The sequence below is a fragment of the Bos grunniens genome, chromosome 3, assembly GCF_055505025.1.
Source record: "Bos grunniens cultivar Pamir isolate PY7600 chromosome 3, Bosgru_T2T1.0, whole genome shotgun sequence".
NCBI classification, from domain to species: Eukaryota; Metazoa; Chordata; class Mammalia; order Artiodactyla; family Bovidae; genus Bos; species Bos grunniens.
In genome coordinates, this window is record NC_141167.1 from 97,182,644 (window position 1) to 97,209,275 (window position 26,632).

Here is a 26,632-nt window from a genome sequence, read left to right on the forward strand (position 1 = left end):
ACATATACATTACCTTATGTAAAACAGATAAAAAGTGGGAGTTTGATGTATGACACAGGGAACCCAAAGCCAGGGCTCTGTGACAACCTAGAGGGGTGGGATGGGGAGGGAGGAGGGAGGGAGGTTCAAGAGGGAGGGTAATTATGTATACCTATGGCTGATTCGGAGAAGGCAAAGGCACCCCACTCCAGTATTCTTGCCTGGAGAATCCCATGGATGGAGGAGCCTGGTAGGCTGCCATCTGTGGGGTCGCACAGAGTCGGACACGACTGAAGCGACTTAGCAGCAACAGCAGCATGGCTGATTCATGTTGATATATGGCAGAAACCAACACAATATTGTTAAGTAATTATCCTCTAAGTAAAATTTTTTTAAAAACCTCGGCTTTAGCTGTGCAATAAATACGTCTACCTGATGAACTGGTACTTTACAATGGTTTGAAAGAACAGGTATCCAGTGGACAGATGATTAGAGTTGAGTTAAAACTGTTCCTTACCCAGGGATTTCCAACATGGGAGTGCTGTAACCACTTGGAGTCTGAATAAGTACAGTAATGCTAAATTACACAAGGCACAGATTAGCTTACTGGTTAAGAGCACGAGGTCAGGAGCCAGGCTGTTGACCAGGGTTCCAGCTGCAACCCTGCCACTTAACTGGTGCAACCTTGCCAAGTTATATAACCTCACACTCCTAAAGCTCCCTACCTGTAAACTGGAGACACTCTTACTCCCTCTTAATTGGTACTTAATAAATGCACACTGATTAGGACAAAATATTTCAACACAAGAGAGAAAATACAATAAAAGCATGATGACCACTGGTCTAACTCAAGTAACAGAAATCCCACCATCTGCTCAGGTTGTGATATGGAACAAGAGAAAACATTCTTACTTAATTGGAATACAAAGCTTTGTCAGCCCTCTGGTTCTGGATTGAGTGGGGAAGGATCCGTACATTTCCTAATTTCGTTTCTCATTCTCTCCTCTAAGAACCAAAAAAACGTGTCCCTCAAGCCTCTGTAGGCCTCATTATCTTGCAGATATTTCAGACTCCAATATGTTAGCCATTAAACAGACGTCACTCTGTTAGATGACACCATCGCTGGGCAAGAGCCATAGATAATAAAACAACTGCCAACTTTCTCTGGCAAACCCACATGGCCAAGAGGACAATAGGGGGAAAGATTCATGACACAGGAGGGAGAACAAATAACAAGGCAGAGAAAAATGTTAAACACTGGCTGAAGGACCATAAGCCTGGGGACGTGAAAACCAGCTATGGCCTGGATGAACAGGAGGAGCCTGGAAGGATGTTGCTGCCAGAGTCCACTATGAAGCCAGCTACCTTCAGCTGCAGATGCAGCAACGCCTACCAGGGAGTCCAGCACTGATTGCTTCCATAGATCTGTTAAATGGCACCCAGGCCAGGGATAACAAAAGAGTGTACAAAATCTCCAGGGGCTAGTGAGATTGCCAGGAATGAGCAGGATGAGACTGGCTGGAAAAATACAGCCAATGGCTCAAGGGAGAACAAACAAAAACTATAGAAATTTAAAGTGAGGGAAACACTTGGAAAGTGGTGCTGATTGAAAGGAAGGCAAGCGGTCAGCTCTTTGGCTCTAAGCTTACCTTCAGGAGTGACAAGGAATCAGAGGTGGACAGGGGCAAGTGTGTCTGCTGATCGGCAAGTGATGCCTGTCAGAGGAGTGTGACACGATTCTCTGGATGCTGTTACTGGCAGATTTGCCAGCTCTAAAAGCAACTACCTCACTGTACTCAGTCTTACCATCAGTAAAATGGGAAACTCTATACTGATACCAATCAGCTCCGAGGTAAAAGTAGAAAATTTGGACCACAGATACTAAATGAAATGATTACTACTACTATTTATATACTATGATTTGAATGCCTAGAAATAAATATACAAGGTTGAACTGCATGAAATAGCTAATATCTCACCATTTTGACCTACAACTAACAAAATTTCATATGTTCAGCTGAACAGATAGATAAGTATGTACACAGTATTCGAGATACTTGGTTATACTAGAGAACTCAACTAACAGATTTTAACTGAGACCCACATGCACCTTAACTCCCAAAGAAAAGTTTCTTTCAGAGGATGTGGCCTTGGGGCTAACCTTTTCCCCTTTTTCCTCCTGTTAATTTTCAGCACTCTAATTCCTCATCTCACAGTCCTCTTTCTTGCCAGGAAATGGCTTTCCATTCAGTGAACATGGCCTTGGGACAGCAGCTGCTTAACTGGAGGGACCACAAAAAAAACTTTACTCCCAAATATTTTCCCCACCACCAGTAGAGATTCCTTCCTTTGCATTAAGTCTCAGCCTCGTTAAGCATCCTCTTCCAGTAAACAGACACATCCATTCCTGTAAGGCAGTCAATGGTTCCATTTTTAGATCACCGTCCCCCGACACATGTAAGGGACACTAGGCACCAGGAAACACTACCACCAGTCACATTCCCAGAAAGCAGCAGTGCTTGCTGGAAACACTCTGAGAATTAGCTCAGACTCAGTACAGGCCCTATTGTGTTTTTAGTGAGGGGCAACCTATTAAACTCAACATTAAAAAATACTAAGATCATGGCATCTGGTCCCATCACTTCATGGAAAATAGAAGGGGGAAAAGGGAAAGCAGTGACAGATTTTCTCTTCTTAAGCTCCAAAATCAGTATGGACTGTAGTCGTGAAATTAGAAGATGGCTTGCTTCTTGGAAGGAAAGCCATAACAAACCTAGACAGCAAATTAAAAAGCAGAGACATCGCTTTGCTGACTAAGGTCCATACTGTCAAAGCTATGGTCTTTTCAGTAGTCACGTGTGGATGTGAGAGTTGGACAGTAAAGAAGGCTGAGCACTGAAGAATGATGCTTTACAACTATGGTGCTGGAAAGACTTTTCAGAGTCCCTTGGACAGCAAGGAGATTAAACCAGTCAATACTAAAGGAAATCAACCCTGAGTACTCATTGGAAGGACTGATGCTGAAGCCATACTTTAGCCACCTGACACAAAGAGCTGACTCATTGGAAAAGACCCTGATGCTGGGAAAGACTGAAGGCAAAAGGAGAAGAAGGTGGCAGAGGATGAGAAGGTCAGATAGCATGACAGATTTAATAGACGTGAACTTGGACAAACTCTGAGAGAAAGTGAGGGACAGGGAGGCCTGGCATGCTGCAGTCCACAGGGTCACAAAGAATTAGATAAAACTTAGTGACTGAACAACAGTGCAGGCCCTATTGTGTTTTTAGTGAGAGGCAACCTATTAAAACTACTTTCCCCTGAAACCAAGCTCCCCATAATATAGGGCCTGCCACTGGCCCTCTCTGACAGTCCCTGCCTTGTGGAATTTGAGTGTCCTGGTTTAAGCCTCCAAGGGCAAACTCCATCGAGACAAAGACACCCTCTCAAAAAACTGCAGCAACTCCCTGGGCTGCAGAAGGGCAACTCCCAGGGGGACCTGTCATGGAATCACAACAGTGACTCCTGGAGCGCCATGCCAGCAAGGGGCATCTGGAGGAAACCATGTCACCTGGGACAAGCCCCCTGTAGTTGTCTTAGACTGTACGGAAGCTGGGAGTATAGGCAAAGGCCAAGGTCAGAGACAGGATGAAGGCTGCTAACAGAGGAGAACCCAGGGTCACACAGTTCACACCACTTCTAAAACAAGTTCACAGAACCTTCATTCCATCGACAGGTCATAATTTTAATCCTCTCCTCTTTGTGTATGTGTTTGCTTTGGAGGAAGTCCCTGGGAACTATATAGATGTTCCCAAACTAACTGAGGCTTTCTGTAAAATCTTATAAAATCCTAACAGGAACAAGGTTTTCACTTTAGATGTTGGCTGAGACCTGCAGAGTCCTCTTTCCTGCTGCTCCTCTGTCTGTCCCCTTTCAAGTGCAAGGTCTCTGCCGTAGCAATGCTCCCTCTAGCTGCGCACATGGGCTCTCCAGGCACGTGGACACATAAGACCTCCCAGGCTGCTTCTCGACTATGAGACTCAGCGCAAAGACTCCTGTTTCTCTTCAGCCTCCTGACCTTTGTCTTTGCTTTGGACAGAGATGCCCATTGGGGTGGTCATCACCAAAGATGTAATTTGACCTCTCAGTTTGCTCCTGAATGACCTTTCTCAACCAAAACTTACTCTGCTTGGGCTCATCTTCTGGGAGCCCATCTTCCCTGAGGCTCACACCTCTGGAACTTGCTGGATGTTCTCCTTCTTCAGGGAGCCAGGCAGCCCAGACATGCCCTCACTGTAGAGGGCCAGTTCAAATGGCCTGAACATTGCTAATCTACAATTAAGCTAAATCAGTGTCTTACCACAGCAGTCCATCTCAGATTTGAATTAAAATTGCCCTTAGTCTTTCCTACAAAGACTATTATAGATTCACTCTTTATTCCGTTCTTAGCGCCCAAAACCAGCTCCCCACTGTTGTTCTACCTGACTCACCCCTGGTTGGCTTAAGGCTTTCTTACTCCAGAGATCCCAATTTTTAACTTCTCTGCCTCCCATCAACTCTGTTTAATGTCTTGTAACTAAAGGAACAATTATTATTTTACTCTATATACCTGGCACTACAGGGGGGAAAATATAAGAATAAGAACCTGAAAAAGGTGGAGCCCCATCTGCAAGGAGCTTCATTCTAGCAGGGAACAAACAGAGCCCAGGAGCACAGATCACAAGACAAAACTTAACTCAAGCTAAGGGCATCTGTTTTCCCTCAGCAACAAGAAGGTGTTACTGCCTCCTCCTTATGAGGAATCTCCCAGAGGGGATGCTGGATATTGCACCCTGGGCTGGGCCTGCTAAAGGTAAATATATATTGATGCTTACACCCAAAGCTGTATTTGGGCTACAGAATTTCTGAGAAATCTAGAAGGAAGAACAACAGAAATAAACAATCTCCCTCCCATTGCAGAGACAATGCCTGGAAGCAAAATCTGTCAGTGTTTTCACTGCAAAAGGACTAGATGTCTACTACTCTTCTCCATAACATGAACACACACACACACTTTGGTAGACACTTCTATTCAGGGACATAATTACATGGGAATGAAAAGTAGGAGCTCCATAAGTAAAGGTCGAAGGGCAGTGACCTTCTCACACTGTAGCATGTGAATGGTGCTTCCTAAAGAAGCAGGAGGAACCATTATGGGCTCTGATGATGTCACAGGGCTGACACAGTGAACTCACTGGGATTCCCACTGGGGTTCTGGAACGCCCAACGGTTATCACCCCTTGTCCTCATTTGAACTCAGAATAAATTTCTGAGAAAGACCTAGGAGCCTGATGTCATGGAGACCAAAACGCCAGTTTTACTATTGATAAAAGTATTTGAAGATGACAGCACAGGTACGAAGGCTGAAAGAGTGTGTTGGAACCCCCTGAAATGAGTTGACTTCCTGCAGGCCTCCTCTGCTGGGCTTACCATGCAATGGGAAGAGCCCAGATTGCATACTCTCTGCAGGCAAGCAGTCCTGAAGAGTTCCAGACTCAGCAATCACATCCATCACCCTGGTTCCCACTGAGGGGAAGGAGAAAGTGATGGGGCTACAAGCCACGAATACTTGTCATAGACCTCTCCTTTCATTCAAATAAGAATGGGAGGACTTCCCTGGTGGTGGCAATGGATAAGAATCTGCCTGCCAATGCAGAAGTCATGGGTTCCACCCCTAGCCCAGAACGATTCCACATGCCACGGAGGAACTCAGCCCATGTGCCACAGCTACTAAAGCCCACGTGCTCTAGGGCCGGTGAGCACAACTCCTGAAGCTCTCATGACTACAGCCTGTGCTCCACAGCAAGAAAAACCACCTCAGTGAGAAGCCCGTGCACCGCAAGGAAGAGTAGCCCCGCTCTCCGCAACTAGAGACAGCCCTTGCAAAGCAGTGAAGACCCAGGGCAGCCAAAGACAAATAAATAAGAATGGGAAATAAGTGTCTTCACAAGAGCTGCCTCAAGTTCTTCTCAACCCTCAGAGGACACTGCTGTCACCCTAGCCACGCTCTGTCACCCCAGCACTGGAGTAAGAGGTTTATGAGCCTAGGGAGACTCATGAGAGGCTTTTTAAGAGAGGGCAGTGGCAGCTGCGTCCTCCCATCTTTCCTCTCACACGCCCCTCTGGAACCTCAGGATCACACTGGGATTGATGGAGATCGACAAACCTGAACGTGTTTTGGTTTGAGGTCTGGCAATTTCTGTAATTCCACAGTATTCCACAAATGTTTTGTGTTCTACAAAACCAAAAGACACTGGCCAAGCACTTTCCCTCCTAATTTTTAAGCCCATGTGTCTTTAAAGGAAATGTAATCCATATGTTTCGGGTACATTTCTATGCAACTCATCAAACCATGCACGTCTGTATGAGTCATCTGATGTCTAAAATTCATGGGGAAAATCATAGATTCTTAAGAACTCTGTTAGCACAAGAAAGGCCATCAATGAGCCACTGATTAGAAGGTGATGAACTAACTGGATTCTGGTGTTGGCATAGACCACCAGTTCCTGGAGATTTATAAATAATCCTCTATATCCTCACCCATCAATTTTCCCATCTGCCAAACAGCGTTAATAATTCTTGCTGTCATGCTGCAGGCAGCCAGTAAGAATTAAAGTGTGGTTAACAGGCAATTTTGAGCTTCTTAAAGAGAAAATACAGGGACTCCTGTATTTGCCCCAACAAGTTTATTTTAGTCTAGCTTCCCAGGGAGCTGGAGGATAAGAATGGCTTCTACCTTCGCTAATTCATCCCAGTCCCTTCATGACACAGATGACTTCACTTTCATCATATCACAGTTTCAGTTGCTAGGGATGTTCAGCTTGACCTCCTGTCCTCTACTAGGGACCCCTTATTTACAGGAATATGGGGAGTAAATAGGGCTTTCTTTAGTGGCTCAGTCACTAAAGAATCTGCCTGCAATGCAGGAGACAAGGGTTCAATCCCTGGGTTGTGGAGATCCTCTGGAGACGGGGCGTGGCAACCCACTCCAGGATTCATGCCTGGAGAATCCCATGGACTGAGGAGCCTGGTGGGCTACAGTCCATAGGGCCACAAAGAGTCGGACACAACTGAAGTGACTGAGCGCATGCACGCACGCACACACACACAGAGGAGGTAAATAACAAAGTCGTGGTGAATAATCTGCATAGACAGCGAGAGAATACTGGTTGATTTATTTGGGAAAGGGAAAGTTCTGGCTACTTGAGTAGGATCTTGAAGTAGAAGAATGATTTTTAGAGAAAGAGCTCTATTCCCCATATCTGTTGAATATAAAATAAGCAAGATTAAACTGCTAGCATGATAAAGCTTGAAGTGCACAGACTTTGATGTGAGGTGGACTTGGGTTATCTTCCCTACTCCCAGATTTACTGTGTGACATTAGAAAAGCTGCTTAAGCTCTCTGAGCCTGTTTCTTCATTGGTAACAAATAGGTTGCCTTAAAGATTAGAACGGAGTAGGCAATGGGACCCCACTTTAGTACTCTTGCCTGGAAAATCCCATGGACGGAGGAGCCTGGTGGGCTGCAGTCCATGGGGTCGCAGAGAGTCGGACACGACTGAATGACTTGGCTTTCACTTTTCACTTTCATGCGTTGGAGAAGGAAATGACAACCCACTCCAGTGTTCTTGCCTGGAGAATCCCAGGGACGGGGGAGCCTGGTGGGCTGCCATCTCTGGGGTTGCACAGAGTCGGACACGACTGAAGCGACTTAGCAGCAGCAGCAGCAAGAATTAGAAAGAATATAAGTAAAAAGTCTGGAACACAGTAGTGTTCAATAACAGATAACTTCTATAATTACTGATATTACTGAAAACAGCCTGCAGGTTTTAATACGACATAATAAAGAATTTCCATGCTATCAGAAATTAATAAATAAGACACTCACATGGACTAATGAGGATCTCTAGTTCTATTTTCCTGGCATTCTTACAAGGAAGAGCAGTCCATCACTCAGGACAGACATTTGTCTGTCCTAAGCAGTAAGATATTCACCAGCCTTAAGGCAGACACAGGCCATGGCCAAATGATGTGTCAAGGTCCTTTCTAGCCTAGTGAGGAGACAGGAGACCCTCAGGACTTGAACTGAGCTGTTATCGCAATTTTCTAACCAGAGATATATGCTTCATGACACAAGGTCTTAATCTCAAGATTAAAGTGTGCCTCCAATTCCCAGTGCAAGCTCCAGTCCTGGTCAATACACCCTCTCTGTTCTAATTTTGTCTTCTAAGTCATGCCTCTGAAAAACAAGGAATCCAATGGGAAGACAAAACAAAGGGAAAAAGGAGAAAAAAAGAAAGCATTCTTTAGAATGCCAAGAAAATAAACATGAAATGCTGCTGAAGATACAGAAGGAAAGAAAGTAATTGGATAACTAAAGTCACTAGGATTGGTCTCTGGAGACAGATGGTGATGTCTAAAGAAGAAATTCTTAACTTTTTGGTCACAGATATTTTTTGAAAATTTGAAGAAAGCTATGGACCTCTCCCTAGAAAAATGCACACCTGGTCATTCACTCACAACTTTTCTTTCACTATCTGGTAACTCACAAAACCCATGAAATATGCATGGACCCCAAGTAAACACCTTAAACACCATAGAGGCTTCTTAATGAAAGGCCAGCTTCTATTTTGAGCTCCTCTTCACTAACAAGGTTCTCAATAAGCCCAGAAGGCAGAGGCCCAAAAAGGAGGCAACAGGAAACATCTTACAAGCATGTTCTTGACTTGACCATTGGGCACAGAATAGAAACCATTCTTCATTAGCTACATTTTGAAAACAAAGGCCTTTGTCTTATTTTAAAGACTCATTAACAGGAAGGCATTTTCCTTAGGCTATTCCACTAACTGGGCTTCCCAGGTTTCACTAGAGGTAAAGAAGCCAGCCACCTGCCAAAGCAGGAGACGCAAGAGACAAGAGTTCAATCACTGGATGGGGAAGATCCCCTGGAGGAGAGCGTGGCAACTGACTCTAGTATTCTTGCCTGGAGAATCTCAGGGACAGAGGAGCATGGCGACAGAGTGCTACAGTCTGTGGGGTCACAGTCGGACACGACTGAACACAAGCACAAATTACAAACAATGAACTGAATAATTCAAACTTTGGGAGGCAGCTTTTTGATTCCTGAACAACTACCCATTTCTCTTGGCCTGCATCTATTTAGCGTGCAAACGTCTCCAAAAAGCAGGAGCCAGAGCCACCAATAGGGCGTGGGGAAAATAATGCCACATAGAAAAGAAAGGTCAGTGAGTCTTATCCAATTTGCTCACCTGTTTCTTCCAGAATCTCTGAATCCTTTAGCAAAAGGGTTTCGGTCAATTTTTAATCTGGTGATCTGGAAACAAACAAAAAAAGGATGAACTGTATTTATATTAACTGATTTCTTTTTTGGTTGCTCCTAGAAAGTTAACAAAAATCACGCGGTGAACAACAGCTGTTATTTTTATTTAACTTCCTTTTAGTTTGAGATTTAGATTGAAGTTGACATAGGACTTGGGCCTGGCACACAGATGTCTGACCCACCTGACCCACTTCTTCCTAAAAACCAAGGTCTTCCCAGTATGTGACTCTGTAAACTCTCTTCTGCTCACCTTCCTTGCCCCCAAATGGTGATAAATCATTTGCCCAGACAAACAAAGGTATCCAAATGGAAAACCGGACAATGGTCAGATACAAGACACACAGGAAGTACCTGAAAAGTGCTTGTTGAATGAATGAGTAAATGAATGAGTGAGCAAGTGAGTGAAGAATGAATTAATGGATTTAGTCAATCCAATCAGGTGAAATTAGACCACCAGACAACCTGCCTCAGCCTGACAGAACCAAATAATTGCCTGCATTTCCTGTCCCACTTAAGCTGTGCCTTTTTTGCCTTTGCGTATGGCTCATCTGATATGACCTAAAATGATCTTGTAGACAACACAAAAAAGTAGCTAGACTTTTGTCAAGGCTGCACCCAAAGAAAAATCTAGAAATGGAGGACGGGATGAGGCAGGATGCAGGGCATCTACCCAGTCTCTTAAGTCCCATAAGTTAATCAAAAGAAACAAAGAAGCAGCTTCCTAAGGCTGAGCAAATCCAGTGCAAACAGTTGTAACCCAAGTTGGATGGGTCTTTAGGAGTCATCTGGTTCAACCACCACTCAGCACAAGATTCCCCCTCAACTGCATTCTATCTTCATCCCCTCCCATTCTGCCTCAGTATATAATACCCTATTGCCTTCAGACCAGAACAGGCCTGACCAACAAATTCCATCTGCGCTCTTGTGTTTCTGCCTTTAACCTTTGTCATGGGAGGCATTTTGATATCTTCTGTCTGAACTGGATGGTAATGACTCACTACATTCAAACAACAGAGACTTAGAGGTAGGGCCTAGGAAGCTCAGGAAAGGAGGAAAGTCATCCTCAATGGTAATTCTAGAATTAAGGAAATTTCATTTTTAAGATCATCTTTCCATTTCTTTTTTTTACCTTTTTAAAATTCATTTATTTTTAAAATGAATTTTAAAATTCATTCATTTATTTTTTAACTGGAGGATAATTTCTTTACAATGTTGTGTTGGTTTCAGCTTTACAACAACATGAATCAGTCATAGTTATATATATATATATCCCCTCCCTCTTGAGCCTCCTGTTCCCCTCCCATCCCACCCCTCTAGGTGGTCAAAGAATGAATTTAAGTCAGTTGAACTGAGGTGGATGAACCTAGAGCCTGTTATACAGACTGAAGTAAGTCAGAAAGAGAAATACAAATACCGTATAGTAATGCATATATATATATATATGGAATCTAGAAAAATAGTACTGATGAGCCCATCTGTAGGGAAGGAATGGAGATGCAGACATAGGGAACAGACTTAGGGACATCTTCCCATTTCTGATCCCAGCAGAACTTATCACTAGGACGTCTAATCAGTGTTTCTTAACATTGCAAATCTTTCCAGGTCCCTCTTCTGTCTCCCTTTGTCACAACAGAATTTCCTAAAGCCACAGTCTGAAGGTCTTTAAAATACAAAGTGAGATTCTGAAAAAGAGACTCTGCCTTGAAAGTACCAAAGTTTATTTTTTTCCCCCTAAACATTCTTTGCTTCAGAGTGGCACTAATAACGTAGCACTAATAATGAAGCAAAAGCAATTTCACATCTATTTTATAGACCAGAGCAGGAACCCAGAGCTTCGGCTTTCTAAAGTCTAGTGTCTGCCCTGTGAGTACTGTATTGACTTTTAAGACTGTCACTGCTTTTCTGTTTTTGACTTAAAATCAGTTTTCTTCCTCCATAATCCATAGCAATAAACCACACACCATATTTTCTTTTCAAGTTGGAGTTATAATATTTTATATTCTCTTTCAAGTTGGCTTATCCTGTCCGACTCACTTACGATAGCGGCTTGTGATATATGATTGCGCTGCTGTGTTTTGGGGGCACAGACCCCTGCAAATATAATGACGTTCTATTTTATGGGCCTGGGAGAAACGGTTGAAAACCTGTTTCCCACAGTTCCCTGTATCTCAGGCCAAGGAGTCTGCATGGAGATTTAATAGACAAATACCACCAAATGTTAGGAAATACAACACTTTTCTACTTGTTTCAGTTTTTAATGTGGGATTTAGAGAGTTTTATGAAGAGAGTGATGGTGCTACTCCTTACTCATTTATTATCAAGGGTTTTCCAGGTGGTGCAGTGGTAAAGAATCCGCCTGCCAATGCAGGAGATGCAAGAGACACAGGTTTGATCCCTGAGTCAGGAAGATCCCCTGGAGAAGGAAATGGCAACCCACTCCAGTGTTACTGCCTGGGAAATCCCATGGACAAAGGAGTCTGATGGGCTACAGTCCATGGGGCTGCAAAGAATCAGACACGAGTGAGCATACACATTGCATTACATTTGTGTGCAAAACCATGTGACCGGTTGCAATTGCAGAGTGGTGGACAGTCAGTACTGTGTATCATCTGTGCCTTCCCCAATAAAGCTTATCTTCAAGGAGAAAAAAGAAGATATATATATGTATTAATAATTACAACATAAAACAAAAAGTTATAAGGTTTTGAATAAAGGCAAAGTGCCATAAGAGCTTAGAGGAAGTAATAATTGCTTCAAGCTAGCAGAAGGGCTCCTAGGTTTCACCTTAGAGGAAGCATGTAAGCCAAGCTGGGAAGGATGCATGGGATTTTAATGAAATCTGCAAAAAGGGGAGAAAGGAACAAGGGAAGCATTTAAGAAGAAAGCTCTTACGTAAGTCATAGAACTGAAGTGGGAAAGAACGAAGCGTTTGTTTTGGCTGCACTGGTCTCAGCTGCATCATGTGGGATCTTTGTTGCGGTGTGCGGACTTTCTAGTCGTGCATACACCTAGTCGCTCTGTGGCATGTGGGATCATAGATCCTTGATTGGGAACCGAACCTACATCCCCTGCACTGGAAGGCAGATTCTCAACCAGCAGACCACCAGAGAAGTTCCAGAATGAACCCTTTTTAAGAAACACTGAAGAGTCTGATGTAACCAGAGCACAAGGTACAAGAAGAGAACGTGAGAGAGAAAACTGAGAGGTTGACCTCAGGCCACATCATGAAAAGCCTTTACTACCCTGCAGACATTTAGTTACCCTGTAGGCAGAAGAGAGCAATATTAGCTGTCCACACCAAAGTACAACCCCAATTAATGCTTATGCCAACAACTTTGGCTATGGGTAAGTTTCCCAGGTGGTTCAGAGGTAGAGAATCTGCCTGCCAGCTCAGGATATGTGGGTTCTATCCCTGGGTCAGGAAGATCCCCTGGGGGAGGAAATGGCAACCCACTCCAGTATTCTTGCCTGGAGAATCTCATGGACAAAGGAGCTTGAAGGGGTCGCAAACATTCAGACATGACTAAGCGTGCGTGCACACACAAATATCAAGGTTAACATGGACAGTATTTTGGAAGAGTAAATCAATGTATTCACAACATCGATAATCCCACAGTTCCCATAGCAAGAGCCACCTAGTAGATTCAGTATAGTGGATGCTAAGTCGCTTCAGTTGTGTCTGACTCTCTGAGACCATATGGACCATAGCCCACCAGGCTTCTCTGTCCATGGGATTCTCCAGGCAAGAGTACTGGAGTAAGTTGCCATTTCCTTCTCCAGATACAGTATAGAAAGGGATGCAAATGACAGCTTGCTGTCCTATATAAGGAAAGGTGTGACATGAGATGAATTTTCATCAGGTAGAAAAAGAAGTAAAAAAAATCCTCCCTTTCTACTCCAGGGGGACATGAGAAAAGAGGTGACAGACAAAAGAAAAGCAAGTGGTTAGGTTTACATGCGCTTTTGCTCTCTACTCAAACGAAGATCCAGGGGCAGGGCTGGGGAGACTCAGAGGCACACCGGCAGGTCACCTCCAGACACACATGGGGTGGCTGCACCAGCACAAATACAGAAGAGGCCTGAGTTAGGATTCCCGAGCCTTCCATGGCCCTTCTGCAGTGGGTCAGGGTCTCAGAGGAGAAGGCAGGGTGACCTTGACACAGCGGTGCTGCAGTCCAGACCAGAGCCAGAGGACCTAGATGAAACCTGAGGTGGAGCCGAGCTATCCAGGGAAGCCCGGGAGGTCTGACTGAGGCAGGAACACAAAAGCACAAGTTGAACGGTCTCCTGTTGGTACAGCATATCAACACAAGGAACCCAAGGATCAGCCCAGACCTGGCCCCAGGCCACACCCCCGGCAGAGGCCAGTGAGGACCAGAGGACAGCACACGGGCCCCCAAGCAACCACAAAGAGGACTCATAAACCCCACTGCACCCATCCCTGCCCATGCACTGTACATCTGGAGTAGCAGGGGAGGTTCGTTTGAATACTTCATGATCAGCCGTACCCTTAATATTATTTGTTTATTATGATCAAATAGGACTGCCGACCTCTGGCTTCCCATCTTAGTTAGACCAGGTCACTGCTGTCTTTTGACTAAACTACTCTAAATTCCCTTCAAACTAATCTCTCCTCTTCCACTCTTGTGTGCTAAGTCACCTCAGTCATGTCTGACTCTTTGCAACCCTATGGACTGTAGCCCGCTAGGCTCCCCTGTGCATGGGAATTCCTTAGGCAAAAATACTGGAGTGGGTTGCCATGCCCTCCTCCAGGGGATCTTCCTGACCCAGGGATTGAACCTACGTCTCTTATGTCCCTGTCCAATCTCTTCTCTTCCCTCAGCAACCAAAGTGATCTTTGTTAACACATAGTCAGACCATGTCATTCTTTCAGTGCTTACCACTGGACTCAGAATTCAATCCAAGCTCTGCCTGGCCTTGCAGGGTCAGCATGCCCTGGCTCCTGCCTGCCTCTCCATCCCTCCCCACCCTCCCCTAACTCTGGTCCACAGGCTCCAGGCAAACTGAGCTGCTCTCAGAGTTGAAACATGTCAAGCTCTTTCCCTGCTCAGAACCCTCACATGCATTCTGTGCTGTGCTTAGTCGTTCCAGTTGTGTCCAACTCTTCGCAACCCCATGGACTATAGCCCACCAGGCTCCTCTATCCATGGGATTCTGGCAAGAATACTGGCGTGGACTGCCATTGCCACGCCCTTCTCCAGGGGATCTTCCCAACCCAGGAATTGTACCCGGGTTTCCCTCATCTCGGGCAGATTCCTTACCATCTGAGCTACCAGGGAAACCCATTCTACCCCCAGACTAAAATGTTTTCTTCTCTACTCTTCATATAACTGCCTCCTCACCCTAAGTCTCAATCCAAATGTTAACCTCCTGAGAAAGGTCTTCCTTGATTACCCCTCCAATATAGGGTTCTTCTGCCACTCTCTTAACTACACTCTCTTTATTTTTTCCAAATTGTATATAATTTATTTGGGTTTTTTCCCACATAAATCAATTATTTAAAAGGGATATTGAAGAATTGATATATTATCTTATATTTTTCTCATAGCTAGTTTATCTCCCATCGATTGTAGTAGTAAATCAAAATTTGCACTTAGCCTAACATTATAATATGCAGGTTACAATTAAATAAAATGAAATTTATTTTCAACAATATTAAAGATATATTTTATTATTTACAACAGCATCCATAAAGATTTGGGAGGAAAATATATATCTATATATTATAGATAGATATATGTAAATATAGATGTGGGTTCAATCCCTGGTTAGGAAGATCCCCTGGAGGAGGAAATGGCAACCCACTCCAGTATTCTTGCCTGGATAATCCCATGGACAGAGGAGCCTGGTGGTCTACAGTCCACAGGGTCACAAAGAGTCAGACATGATTGAGCATGCATACAGCCACAGCCAGCCAGGATGACATGCTATTTGTGTTCAATGAATGCATAGAGTGAGGGAGTGAATGAATTTCATTCACTGGTGAAACAGAAATCACCAGTCCCAAAGCCATAATAAACCTTAGAGAATATAGACCAAACAACTCCACCAATCCTTTTTGCTTTCACTATAGGGATTACAGACAAAAATCTTAAATGCCTTTCCCATCAGAACAAGGTCTATTAGTAACTTCCGTTGTAACTAAAGCTATTCTACAGCAGTTGTGTTCAAACTTGGTCCAATGGTAATGAGGCAACGTGGAAAATGCAGGGGTTATGGAAACATTTTTCTTCACTGATTTTCTTTCCATAACCTTATACTGATTTGTGTAGTCTGAGTTATTGAAGACAATGGCACATAAGGGGGTGGTTATGGCTTGCCACTATTCATTTTAATCATTTTCCCTCACTGTTTTGCCTAGTAACATAGATGCAGTTAATAAATCAGGTATACCTCACCATGCACAGTGCAGACATAAAGAACACAACCTACAAAGAAAATCTGAATATCCTCAGTATAATTTCACCAGCCCAAGGCTCAAAGGGACTTCCCTCATTAACATACTCTTATTTTTTTTACCAGATTGCTTGAAAAGTATTCCATAAGGATAAAAAAATTTTAATCCAATATGAACAAAAATTCTATACTAATTTGCAAAGTTAAGGCAAAACTGGCTCAGTAGTTTGGGGTATAATGAGTGGCTCAGAAATCCTATTGGATTTGCTTACACAAGCCTGGCCTGGCTGTAGTTTCATGTAGCCAATTCTCATCAAGAAATAAGACTGTGTGACCTGAGGAAGACAGGGCTGTGTCATTTTGAAATATAGTTTCCTATTTGGAGGGAAAAAAAAAATCAAGGTTTAGCAGTCTTTTTCCCTTAGAGAGGACAAAGACTCTGCCATGGAAATTTCCTGCTAATACCATGGGGACATATATTGGCATTAGCTTCTTTCAAGAAAAAGCATTAAGGGTAGAATCACCTTTATTCCCACTTCTACCCTCTTGTCCTTCTCGATGAGAGTCTGGGCATCGTGTACTTTTCTCTCTGCCATGGGCCTGCCAAGTTGGCACTCCAAGAGCAAATAACAGCAATAATAACTTCAGTATGTTAGCAGCCCTGGGAGTCTATGTGTCAGTCAGTAGAGAGTATGGGCAAGAAAAGCATCAATTATTTCATGAAAAAAGAAACTCTTTCTTCACATGCCACTCCTATTTTTATGCAAAGAAGCAGAATCACAGATACTTCAGGAACCTGGTAGTAGAGGTATGTTGGCTAATTATATATTCAGTCATGTTCCAAGCATGTAGTCAGCCCTGCATGGACTATAAACAGCTTAGAATTATGGAGATGGAAGAGTCTTTCCTTCTAATTAGTGGTTTCAGTTTTAGGGCATCCCCGGTGGCACAGTCAGTAAAGAATCTGCCTGCAATGCAGGAGACATGGGTTCGATCCCTGGACTGGGAAGATCCCCTGGAGGAGAAAATGGCAACCCACTCCAGTATTCTTGCCTGGGTAATCCATGGACAGAGGAGTCTAGCGGGCTACAGTCCATGGGGTTGCAGGAGTTGGACATGACAGTGACAAAACCACCAGCACCATGGAGATGGAAGGGTCCTTCCTCCTAATTAGTGGTTTCAGGGCTTCAAAATGCCACAGGCTAATTCCAAATCTTCCCCTTCCACCATGTGAAGGATCAATATTGATATTGCAATTTTTTATTCTACCAAATAAAGAGAATTAATAGCTCCCCACTATCTCTTCCTGTCATCACTATTTCTTAAAATAAATGACATTTTAATAACACATTGAAGCCCCAAAAGACAAAATAACTTGCTCAAAGTGACACAGGGAAGCTAGTGGAAAATGTAGGACTAAAATCCAGGTCTGCAAATGTCTAGCCCTTTGCTGTATGTAGAACAATGCACTGCCTTTCCCTAGGAAGGCTGGACAACAGTTCACTTCAATTCCATCCCCTCTACTGTCCTTCCTGCTGTGTGCTCCTCCGGACAAGTCCCTGAGAACAATGAGAATCTATCCCTGACTCTTTGCTCTTTCCTTACTCATAGCCCTCCCTAACCCTTTCCTTAAAAAAAAATATGAAGTAAACAACTTTGCTTTAAGGTATTATTTGTTCTCAATCTAGAAGGCTGAGGAAATAAAAACACAGTAATCACTGAATGCAGCTCACAAAAGAGAACAGTTTATGCTACCCGGCATCCTCACGACAAGTTTGAAAATTATTGTACATAACAGATCTGCCTTATAGGATGCAGCCCTCTAGATTCCTGGGGGAGAGAGCCAAGGTTAGTTTGCTTTATTAGAAGGCACTGTGTTATATTAAATCATATCTACACAGCCAAAGGGAAGGTTAAACAATCATGCTTATTGATTTATCCAGGGAATGGAGGCTTGTTAAACAGGCAAAAGCCGTTATCTGGATTTTAAAATGGGTGGAATTGAGTATGACTCATCTATTTTGAATGTCAGCACATCATGAATTCACCAATGTGACATGAGAACAGAGAGATCAAAGTAGTTACCTATTGAATATAATTCCTTCGAGAGCCCACGTACCTCCTCCAGTCCCCAAGAATCCTCTTTCTCCTTAATAAGAAATTTATTCTTTAAAATTGCCTCTATTCCCCCATTATCTTTCATGCCTGTGCAGACCCAGGCATTTAGCAATATAGGCTGACTACTATTAATCAGATGCCAGGTTTATGTTAGTGACAGTACATGTCCCCTCATGTAGTCCTAATAAGGTCAGGACACTTTCAGGCTAGGAAACACAAGATGAGAGGAAAACACAAATTGTTTGACCTTGCCCAAGGTCACACAATTTGCCAATAAAAAGGTAGAAACCAAACAGATAGGTCTACTACCAAATCCCATGATCTTAGTCATAGCATCCTACCCCCGCCAAACTACCATTGCCCCTATTCAAGTCCATATGTGGGCTACCCTGGTGCCTCAGTTGGTAAAGAATCTGCCTGCAATACAGGAGACTCAGGTTTGATTCCTGGGTTGGGGAAATCCCCTGGAGAAGGGAATGGCTACCCATTCCAGCATTCTGACCTGGAGAATTCCATGGACAGAGGAGCGAGGCAGGCTACAGTCCATGGGGTCACAAAGAGTCAGAAACGACTGAGCAAAGTTCACTTTCTCTTTCAAGTCCAGATATAGGCAAAATATTTATATGAGTAGAATGTACTCAGATGCTGGAACATTGTCTATGAAATGCAAAGGAACTGAAAGAGATTTCATGCTCATGCTTGGTTTTCTTTGGTGAGTTGTAGAGTTTTAGCTTTAGCTTGGGTTACAGTACTGACTCTCCTAGCATCTAGAATGGATCTCAGTGAGGCAGTGGAAGGGTCATTCAACAGTGTTCTACTTTGCTCTACAAGCTACATTCTAGAGTCATATTTATTGCCACATCTCTCCACCTGCATGAGAAAGTAATAATTAAAATGATGGCTGGTGTAGTCTTGGAAAAAGTTCAATTATTCAAAGAACTTATATTTCCCCTCTTCTGTAATACAATTAATCCCAAAGTCCCAACTGCTCCAAAAGTCATGTTGATACTGCTGCTCTATCTTATATCAGAGCTTAAGAAATCTTGATTATTAAAGTTTTTTTGTAAGAACCCTCCATGGCCTCTGCAATTTTACTGTCTGAGGGGTTTGAGAGAGTTTAAACAATTTTAAATACCGCTCATCACAAAGTAAAGCCCTTCTGCTGCTGCTGCTGCTGCTAAGTCACTTCAGTCGTGTCCGACTCTGTTCGACCCCATAGACGGCAGCCCACCAGGCTCCCCCGTCCGTGGGATTCTCCAGGCAAGAACAATGGAGCGGGTTGCCATTTCCTTCTCCAATGCATGAAAGTGAAAAGTGAAAGTGAAGTCGCTCAGTCGTGTCCGACTCTTAGCGAACTCATGGACTGCAGCCTACCAGGCTCCTCCGTCCATGGGATTTTCCAGGCAAGAGTACTGGAGTGGGGTGCCATTGCCTTCTCCAATTGAGATCAAATACAGCATCTAAGAGGAAAGTCTGAAGTTGGGAACACTTTACAGCTGCTGAGAAAGTGCAACAACCATATAGCACTTAACCTTTGTCCGACTAAGGGATTGTTGTGTATCAAATTCCCCTAAGATAAAAAGTATCCAAGGAATCTTACCAGGATGTACTATGAAAGGTAGAAAAAGTTTCAATATGAACTGAAGATTGTATAACATACCTTCACCTGCCTGGCACATAGTAAGCCCTCAATAAATATTTAGGGAATGAAGCTTTCCTATTTCTTTCTTTCTTAGAGCACAGTGTCCAATATAAAAGGTATTGAGTTCTATAGTATAAGTCCATTTTGCTCCAAGCAGGCCCAAAACAAAAGTATGCAGAGTTTCAAGTAAAATAAATAAGCAAAAAAATCTTTGTTTTGGAAAAGAATTCACTGCAGGATCCTATTAATTAGACAATTTACCAAAATGTGAAATACAATCTAACTTACAAAATGAGATTCATATGTAACTTTTAGAGAACTGCATAAAGTGAGACAACTTGTAAATCCATCAAGTCATTCTCTTAAAAAAAAAAAAAAGAATGTTTTTTAGAAATGCCCACAGTAATCCTAGACTTGGCCTCTCTCTTCCTCTCCCCCACCAACTAGCTAATTTCTATGTGTGTTTCAACAACAGAAAAAGCTTCAGTTCTTCCAGGAAAACTTCCCTCATTTCCCACACCAAAGAAAAAAACAAACAAACAAACCAAACCAATACAAAAAAACACCCTGTCCACATCTCTGTTATTATGTATTTATGTGTCTTTCACTCAACTTAAACTCTTCTTTGCTTAGGGAGAAATGAGATTAAGAAATGAGTCTTAATCTGCTAAGCTGAGACTATTATAAGTTCTCAATAAATATTAACAGAATGAATGAATATATTACTGACATCAAATCATACAGATCTTAGGGTGTGGCTGGTGAGCACAAGCCAACTACCTCTGAAAGTATAAATTGAAGTGGTGAGTCTGACATAGAGTCTGAGAGGCTTGATGACTTTGATGTAGCCTGATGGAGGGCTCCCCGGAGAGGATAAAAGGGAAAGAATGAATCAAACCTCAGGAATTTCAAGTGATGAGGAACATTTGCCAGGATGTAGTAGAGATCATGAAACAAGGGTACAAGTACAGAGAGACCTGAAAATGACTTAGGTTTGGTCCTCTTGGTCAAAGATCTTGTCTCTGATCTAAATCTAGACTCTGACAGCTGCTACCAGGCATTATCGCCTTGTCATCACCAGTGCTGTCTGTGCGCCACCAGCCTGGTGGCTCTCACTCCAGCATTTCAGTGCCATGGAGAAGGACTAAGCAGTTCTTACAAAAGGATGAATAAACTCCATTAAAGGCAGCTGCAGCAGGCGACTCTCAAAGGCAGCCTCGTACCTGCTGGTTCTGATAGGCTGTGACGGTAGTGAACACTGTCTCAGGAAAGTTGAATGTCTTCACTCCATCCCCAACAGGGACGGGTTTGGTGGGTGAAAGGTCACTGCTGAAATCCTTGCGAATCACGTGTACTCGAGGCTGGTATTTGTGCATAGAGTGAAGAATGATCTGAAATGAGAAGGGGACACATTACTCCAGGGTTGCCTCTAAGATCTCTACATCTTTGCTAGTTCTTATGCAAACAAATTACAGGATAAAAGCATTATAGGAAAACACAGATTGGAGGTGAGACATACAGGAAACTGGAAATCAGTGTACTTGCCCATGGCTGGAAGGACTAAGTGACTGGAGCATCACATCACACAGAACCCGTAGCAGAGGATCTCAGTCATAGGTGGTGAGTGCAATGTGTCTTCTTCATTTGGATAAATATTGAGCGAATTGGTTCTGATACCAGTAGACTCCACTCCACTAAAAGGTCTCAGAACCCCTGCTGTGTGATGGATGTTCCTTCCTGCTTCACATTTTCAGGATGGGCTCCTCTGTCTTTAAATTTTACAAGCCATTATTTGAACTTTGTTATTGATTTTATGGACATTCTCTCATGTTATGAGAGAGCTAAGGGGATATGGGTGTTCTCTCTTCCTCAGAAAGTTACCATTTCCCTAAAGATAGGAGCCATGATTTTCGTTTCTTCAGTCTTCATGCATAGCATCCAGTGCGGATTCTGGCATTCAGTGAAAATTCAGTGTGTTAACCGCCAAAATTAAATCAGGGGCACCAATTACACCTGGCCAGCGGACGGGGGAGCCTGGTGGGCTGCCATCTATGGGGTCGCACAGAGTCGGACACGACTGAAGTGATTTAGCAGCAGCAGCAGCAGCCTTAAGACCTAGACTTCTCTTATAAATTCATAAATTTCTTGACCAATCAGCCAGAAATGCCCCTACAACAGTTTCTCTGAGTTTATTGCCCTCAGAGGATAATATGAATTATATGGTACAAATAATAAGAATTATTCTACTAAACGATATTATTTATTTCAGCATTTTGAAATGCGTCCTGTGTTTCTGTCTGAATTCTCCTGACTTGACAGTGAGTTCCTGGAGCACAAGAACTCTGTCTGATAAACACAATCTGATACATAACAGACAGTTGCTAAATGTTAGATGTGTAATAAATGTAATTTCACAAGAGGAAAAAAAAAAACTTTCATGCTTGCTTAATTACTTAAAATGACTCAAAATAGCATAGAGATTCTTTTTTACCCATTTGAAACCTCCTGGGACTAGTCAGTTCTAGAGGAAAAAAAGGGAAAGAGGAAGGTAGAAGAGATGGGGTTATTTGACTCACATGTCCTTGATCATCCAATTCATTGTTGGTCAGCTTGAGTTTGTCAAAACTGACCACCTGTCTCATCCAAGTATCTCCAGAAGCTAGAGAATCAGGGTGTATATAAACTCTTGGGGGCACGGGGGAATCAGCGTTGCCAGCCACCATCCACTTGGAGCTGTGATACACATATCTGAGACAGAGAGGGAGAGAGGAGAATTCAGAGACAGATGCAGGGGAGGAGCAGAGACCCAGGAAACAATTAGGGACAGGAGGGAGGAGACACAAATGAGAAAAAAAATGGAGGCGGGAGGATTAAACAGAGAATACAAAGGAGCAAAAGGGAAGGGTGGATAACCAGGGAAAATGAAATAGAGATGGAAATGGGAAAAAAGATGGGTGGGGGAGGGCAGAAAAGTGTTGTGGTTAATGATCAAAGCCGCAGCTCTCACAAGGAAAACATTCTCACAGTTCCTTTTCTTTCTTCTTCCTCTCCTTGCCTTGCACCCCTGTGTGCACACAGGCATCCTGAACCCACGTGTTTAGCTATGGAAAAGGTATTTTACTGCAACCTTTCACCTTTCAAATGCAAACCATATAATCCATTGGCCACTTGCTCGGGGTTTGGTTCCTTATTAAAAACATCTTCCATATTGTCCTATAAAACACAGCCATGTGCAGAGACCTTCCAAGCCTCTCACTTGTTAACCATTTCTTAGCTAAGACTCTGCGTTTTGAAGCATTTTGATGAAAACTTAGTTTTGAACATCCACATTATTTTCCCACAAAGTCACTGGAATGAGACTAGGTTAATCAAAGAAAACTAACTGGGAAGTCCTGGTGTTTCTGGGAATGGCTGCACTAAGACAGCGGTCTCCATTTTCACTGAAATGAAGGAAGTTTTTAAAGAAAGGAGCATCTCCCCTACTAAGTCCAACATCAAGACCACTTTTTTCTTAACCAGCACTCCCTCTAACATACAAGTAATGAACTTCTCTATTCACCTCTAACCTCCAAATTCATGGGCTTAGGGCCAAGTTCTGAAATATCTCAAAAATGAGCCATGACTCACTGAGTTGATTGAGAACTCAGGAGATCAATTAAGCCACAACCTGTTTCCGACAAGAACTATGAGTGAGACACGTGGAGACTATGTTGCCTTTTAATGGCTCTGAAGGAAGGTTATTTAGCAAACTTGTTCATAATCCATATTAATTACCAATAATTCCCCTAAATAGATATTCTTCTGAGGCCTTACCCAATTCTCCCATTCTTCCCCTCCATCAACAACAGGATAATCCACCACGTATATAATTGAATATACTGTATTAATGCACTTCTCTGACCACTTTTCAAAATAAATCATCTCAGCTCACCTAGTATTTCATAAACCAAATCATTCAACACATTAATCACTTTCAGTGTTAACTGAATTAGTTTTAGACTTAAGATCCATTTGATTTTTGCTACCCTGGCATACACTACACAATCCCACTTTTTTAAAAAAGTATTTATCTTTGTTTTTTTGGCTGTGCCATGCAGCATGCAGAATCTTAGTTCCCTGACCAGATATGCCCCCTGCAGAGGAAGCTTAGAGTCTGAACCACTGGTCTGCCAGGGAAGTCCCTATATAATCCCAGTCTTTATAGAAATGTTAGGAGGATCCAGACCAAACCATTACTGGTTCTGACTCCCTGCCTCTCTCCTGTCTGATGTTCTGCCACAGGCCATTGGCATATCCTCTATCCTTGTTCCCCACCCAGTACATTGTACAGTTCAGTTCAGTTGCTCAGTCGTGTCTGACTCTTTGCGACCCCATGAATCGCAGCACGCCAGGCCTCCCTGTCCATCACCAACTCCCGGAGTTCACTCAGACTCACGTCCATCGAGTCAGTGATGCCATCCAGCCATCTCATCCTCTGTCGTCCCCTTCTCCTCCTGCCCCCAGTCCCTCCCAGCATCAGAGTCTTTGCCAGTGAGTCAACTCTTTGCAGTGCACTGTTAAAATGTGTCATCTAATGAGTTTACACAACATCCTGGGTGCTGGTGATGCCCACAATTCCACATGCCAGTCATCATTACCTGTATCTTTTATTGTCCACAGGTACAATGTCCATTGCTATGTAGTACTGCTGGTGTGGATCCAGGCCAGTGATTTTCACTCTCATGGCAGGAAACATCCTCCTATAATGGCAAACAAGGCAGGAAGCTCAGCAATCAGAGGGGAAGAAGTAGCAAGAGTAAACACTTGATGAGTCTCTTCTTAATAGGAAGCACGTCGAAATCCCATATCCTTTAATTCTCAAAGTTGGCTGTTTTTTTTCAATTTGAAAATTATCACTATCAAATATCCTGAGGATGTATACTGCTGAAATAACACCTCTTCTGAACTTAAATTGAACTGTTTGATTATTCATACACTCAAAGATCTTATACCATAGCATGCTTTACATTAATCTTTAATGTGAGACAGATGGAGAGACAAGAGATAGATAAAATGCATATATATACATTCCCTATTAGACTGTAACATTCTTCGTCTCTTTTTTTTTGGCTGCACCATGCAGCTTGCAGGATCTTAGTTCCTCAAACAGGGATTGAATTGGGCTGCCTGAGTGTTCTTGCCTTGAGAATCCCAGGGACAGGAGAGCCCGGTGGGCTGCCATCTATGGGGTCGCACAGAGTTGGACACGACTGAAGTGACTTAGCAGCAGCAGCAGCAGTGGAAGCATCTCCTAACCACTGGACAGCCATGGAATTCCCTAAAACATCTTTAAATATACTTACACTTTTATACTTAATACACTTGAATAACTTATATTCTTATTCCCTAAGTAGCTTATCACAGTTAATTGCAGTGATCATGAAGTACTTTTTGATTGTCTACTTGAAAATGACCACTCTAAAAATAATATCTTAAGAAAAGAAAAAAAGAAGGAAGGTGCTACCAGTTCTCAAACAAAGGACCACCAACGGTTTTTGTTTTTGTTTTTTAACACATAAAACTGTAGAAAAATTTCTGCAAGTTCTCAGGCTGTCAACGTGTGTGTCAGAGGAAGGACCCTGTGGAATAAGAAGCAAATACCAAATGAATTCTAGTGGCCTCTGGGCAATACCTTGTTTCCACCACAATGGCTTGTTAAACTTGCCAAAGCAAGTGAGGTCAGGATATGGCACTTTACAACTACTCTCATAATTGAAGAGGAGGAGAGGGAGCAGCCCCAAAGAGGTATTAAGTTTCAAGGAGACTAAAATAAAATTTGCCATTCTTCTTTAACCATAAGAAAGAAGAAAAACATCAGGCTATTTTGCATGTCATTCATTTAGGAGCCAGACATAAAAAGTGTTCAGTTTTTTAAAAAATGTGGATTGCCCTGAATGTGCTCTAGGATACTTGTACACAAAATGCTGCATTAAGTTTAACCATCTGGGGCCAGTTAGTTGAACTGGGCAGAGCACGGTGCTAATGAGGTCAAGGTCACAGGCTTGATCCACATATGGCCTAATTGGCTTTGCTCCATTTCACAGCCATAGACCATACCCTGACCCCAGACAGTCATCTCACAAATGTGCATTGGTTGTTTACATGAGGGGCTTTCTGTGCTAGTCACACACTCTACTACTCATCAAAAATTACTCAGAAAACAAAAGTCCTCTGGTTATAGGTTGGTGACATCATAATCTTGTTTGAGGTTAAAGTACAAGAGTGACCATAGATCTTCAATAGGGATGGTGGCTGTTTCTTAAATATTTGCAAAGAATAATGTCAGTATTACCAATTCTTCTTTTTCACTTTATAACTTTCAGAAGCTTCTATTGGTATTTCAGTTTTAGATTTTCTTTCTCTATTCTTAAAGTTTAATTAGAAAGTCTTCTATTTTAGTATTATGGCGAGCTAATGAAATTTTATTGTGGGCTGCTCACAATGACTAAATCTATCATTCACTGTAGGTGAGGCACTTTGATTCACATTAACTCTTTCCAAAAATTTGGGAACCTTGGTATATACATGTATGTATAGATCATTAATTCCCTTCTTAATAACAGTGACTTATGATTGCCCTGTCTATATAAATGTTTGGAGAACATCTTTCTGGGGGTGGAAAAATCCTCTCTCTTACTACCTGAGATAAGAAAATGTGGTTTCTGTCAGCCAGCAACAGAGGGCTACACTACACTAAAAGAGATGAATTTATTTCCTGATGACTTCAAGAAAAAGGGTCAGATGGTTTTAAACTCAATACCTGTTTTGTCCAAAACATTTATATGACCTTGAGTGGAGATGCTACCTGTCTTTTTCCAGTTCTTTAGAACTTAAGTTCTAAAATGAATGAGCTATATGGCTCTGGAGAAGTCATTTAAATTCACCATCTATAAAACAAAGGAAAAGAACTAAACAATACTCACAGTGACTCCTGCTTTCAATTCTACGCTGATATTTGAATTCTCTCATTAAAATCTTACCAAAGTTGCTTTTTCTTTTTGTCAGTATTTTAGCACAGAATATCAAGCAATGTCATAACACCCAAGGAAAAATTAATCTTT

General features: G+C 42.7%; 1 protein-coding gene across 12 annotated transcripts in view; it reads right to left on the reverse strand.

Moving 5' to 3' along the window:
- Positions 1–26,632, reverse strand: part of TBX15 (T-box transcription factor 15) — a 125,885-nt gene that overhangs the window by 21,484 nt on the left and 77,769 nt on the right. For 9 of the 12 annotated variants that reach the window (XM_086392127.1, XM_086392132.1, XM_086392123.1 and 6 more), the window contains 4 exons: positions 24,170–24,271; positions 22,109–22,280; positions 20,756–20,923; positions 9,285–9,349 (listed from right to left, as the gene is read on the reverse strand). In XM_086392127.1, the coding sequence (XP_086248253.1) occupies positions 9,285–9,349; positions 20,756–20,923; positions 22,109–22,280; positions 24,170–24,271 (507 nt within the window). Of the gene's footprint in view, positions 1–4,570; positions 7,726–9,284; positions 9,350–20,755; positions 20,924–22,108; positions 22,281–23,091; positions 23,243–23,345; positions 23,973–24,169; positions 24,272–26,632 lie in introns of those variants that run through there. The other 3 variants (XM_086392134.1, XM_086392130.1, XM_086392131.1) reach the window with 3 other exon arrangements.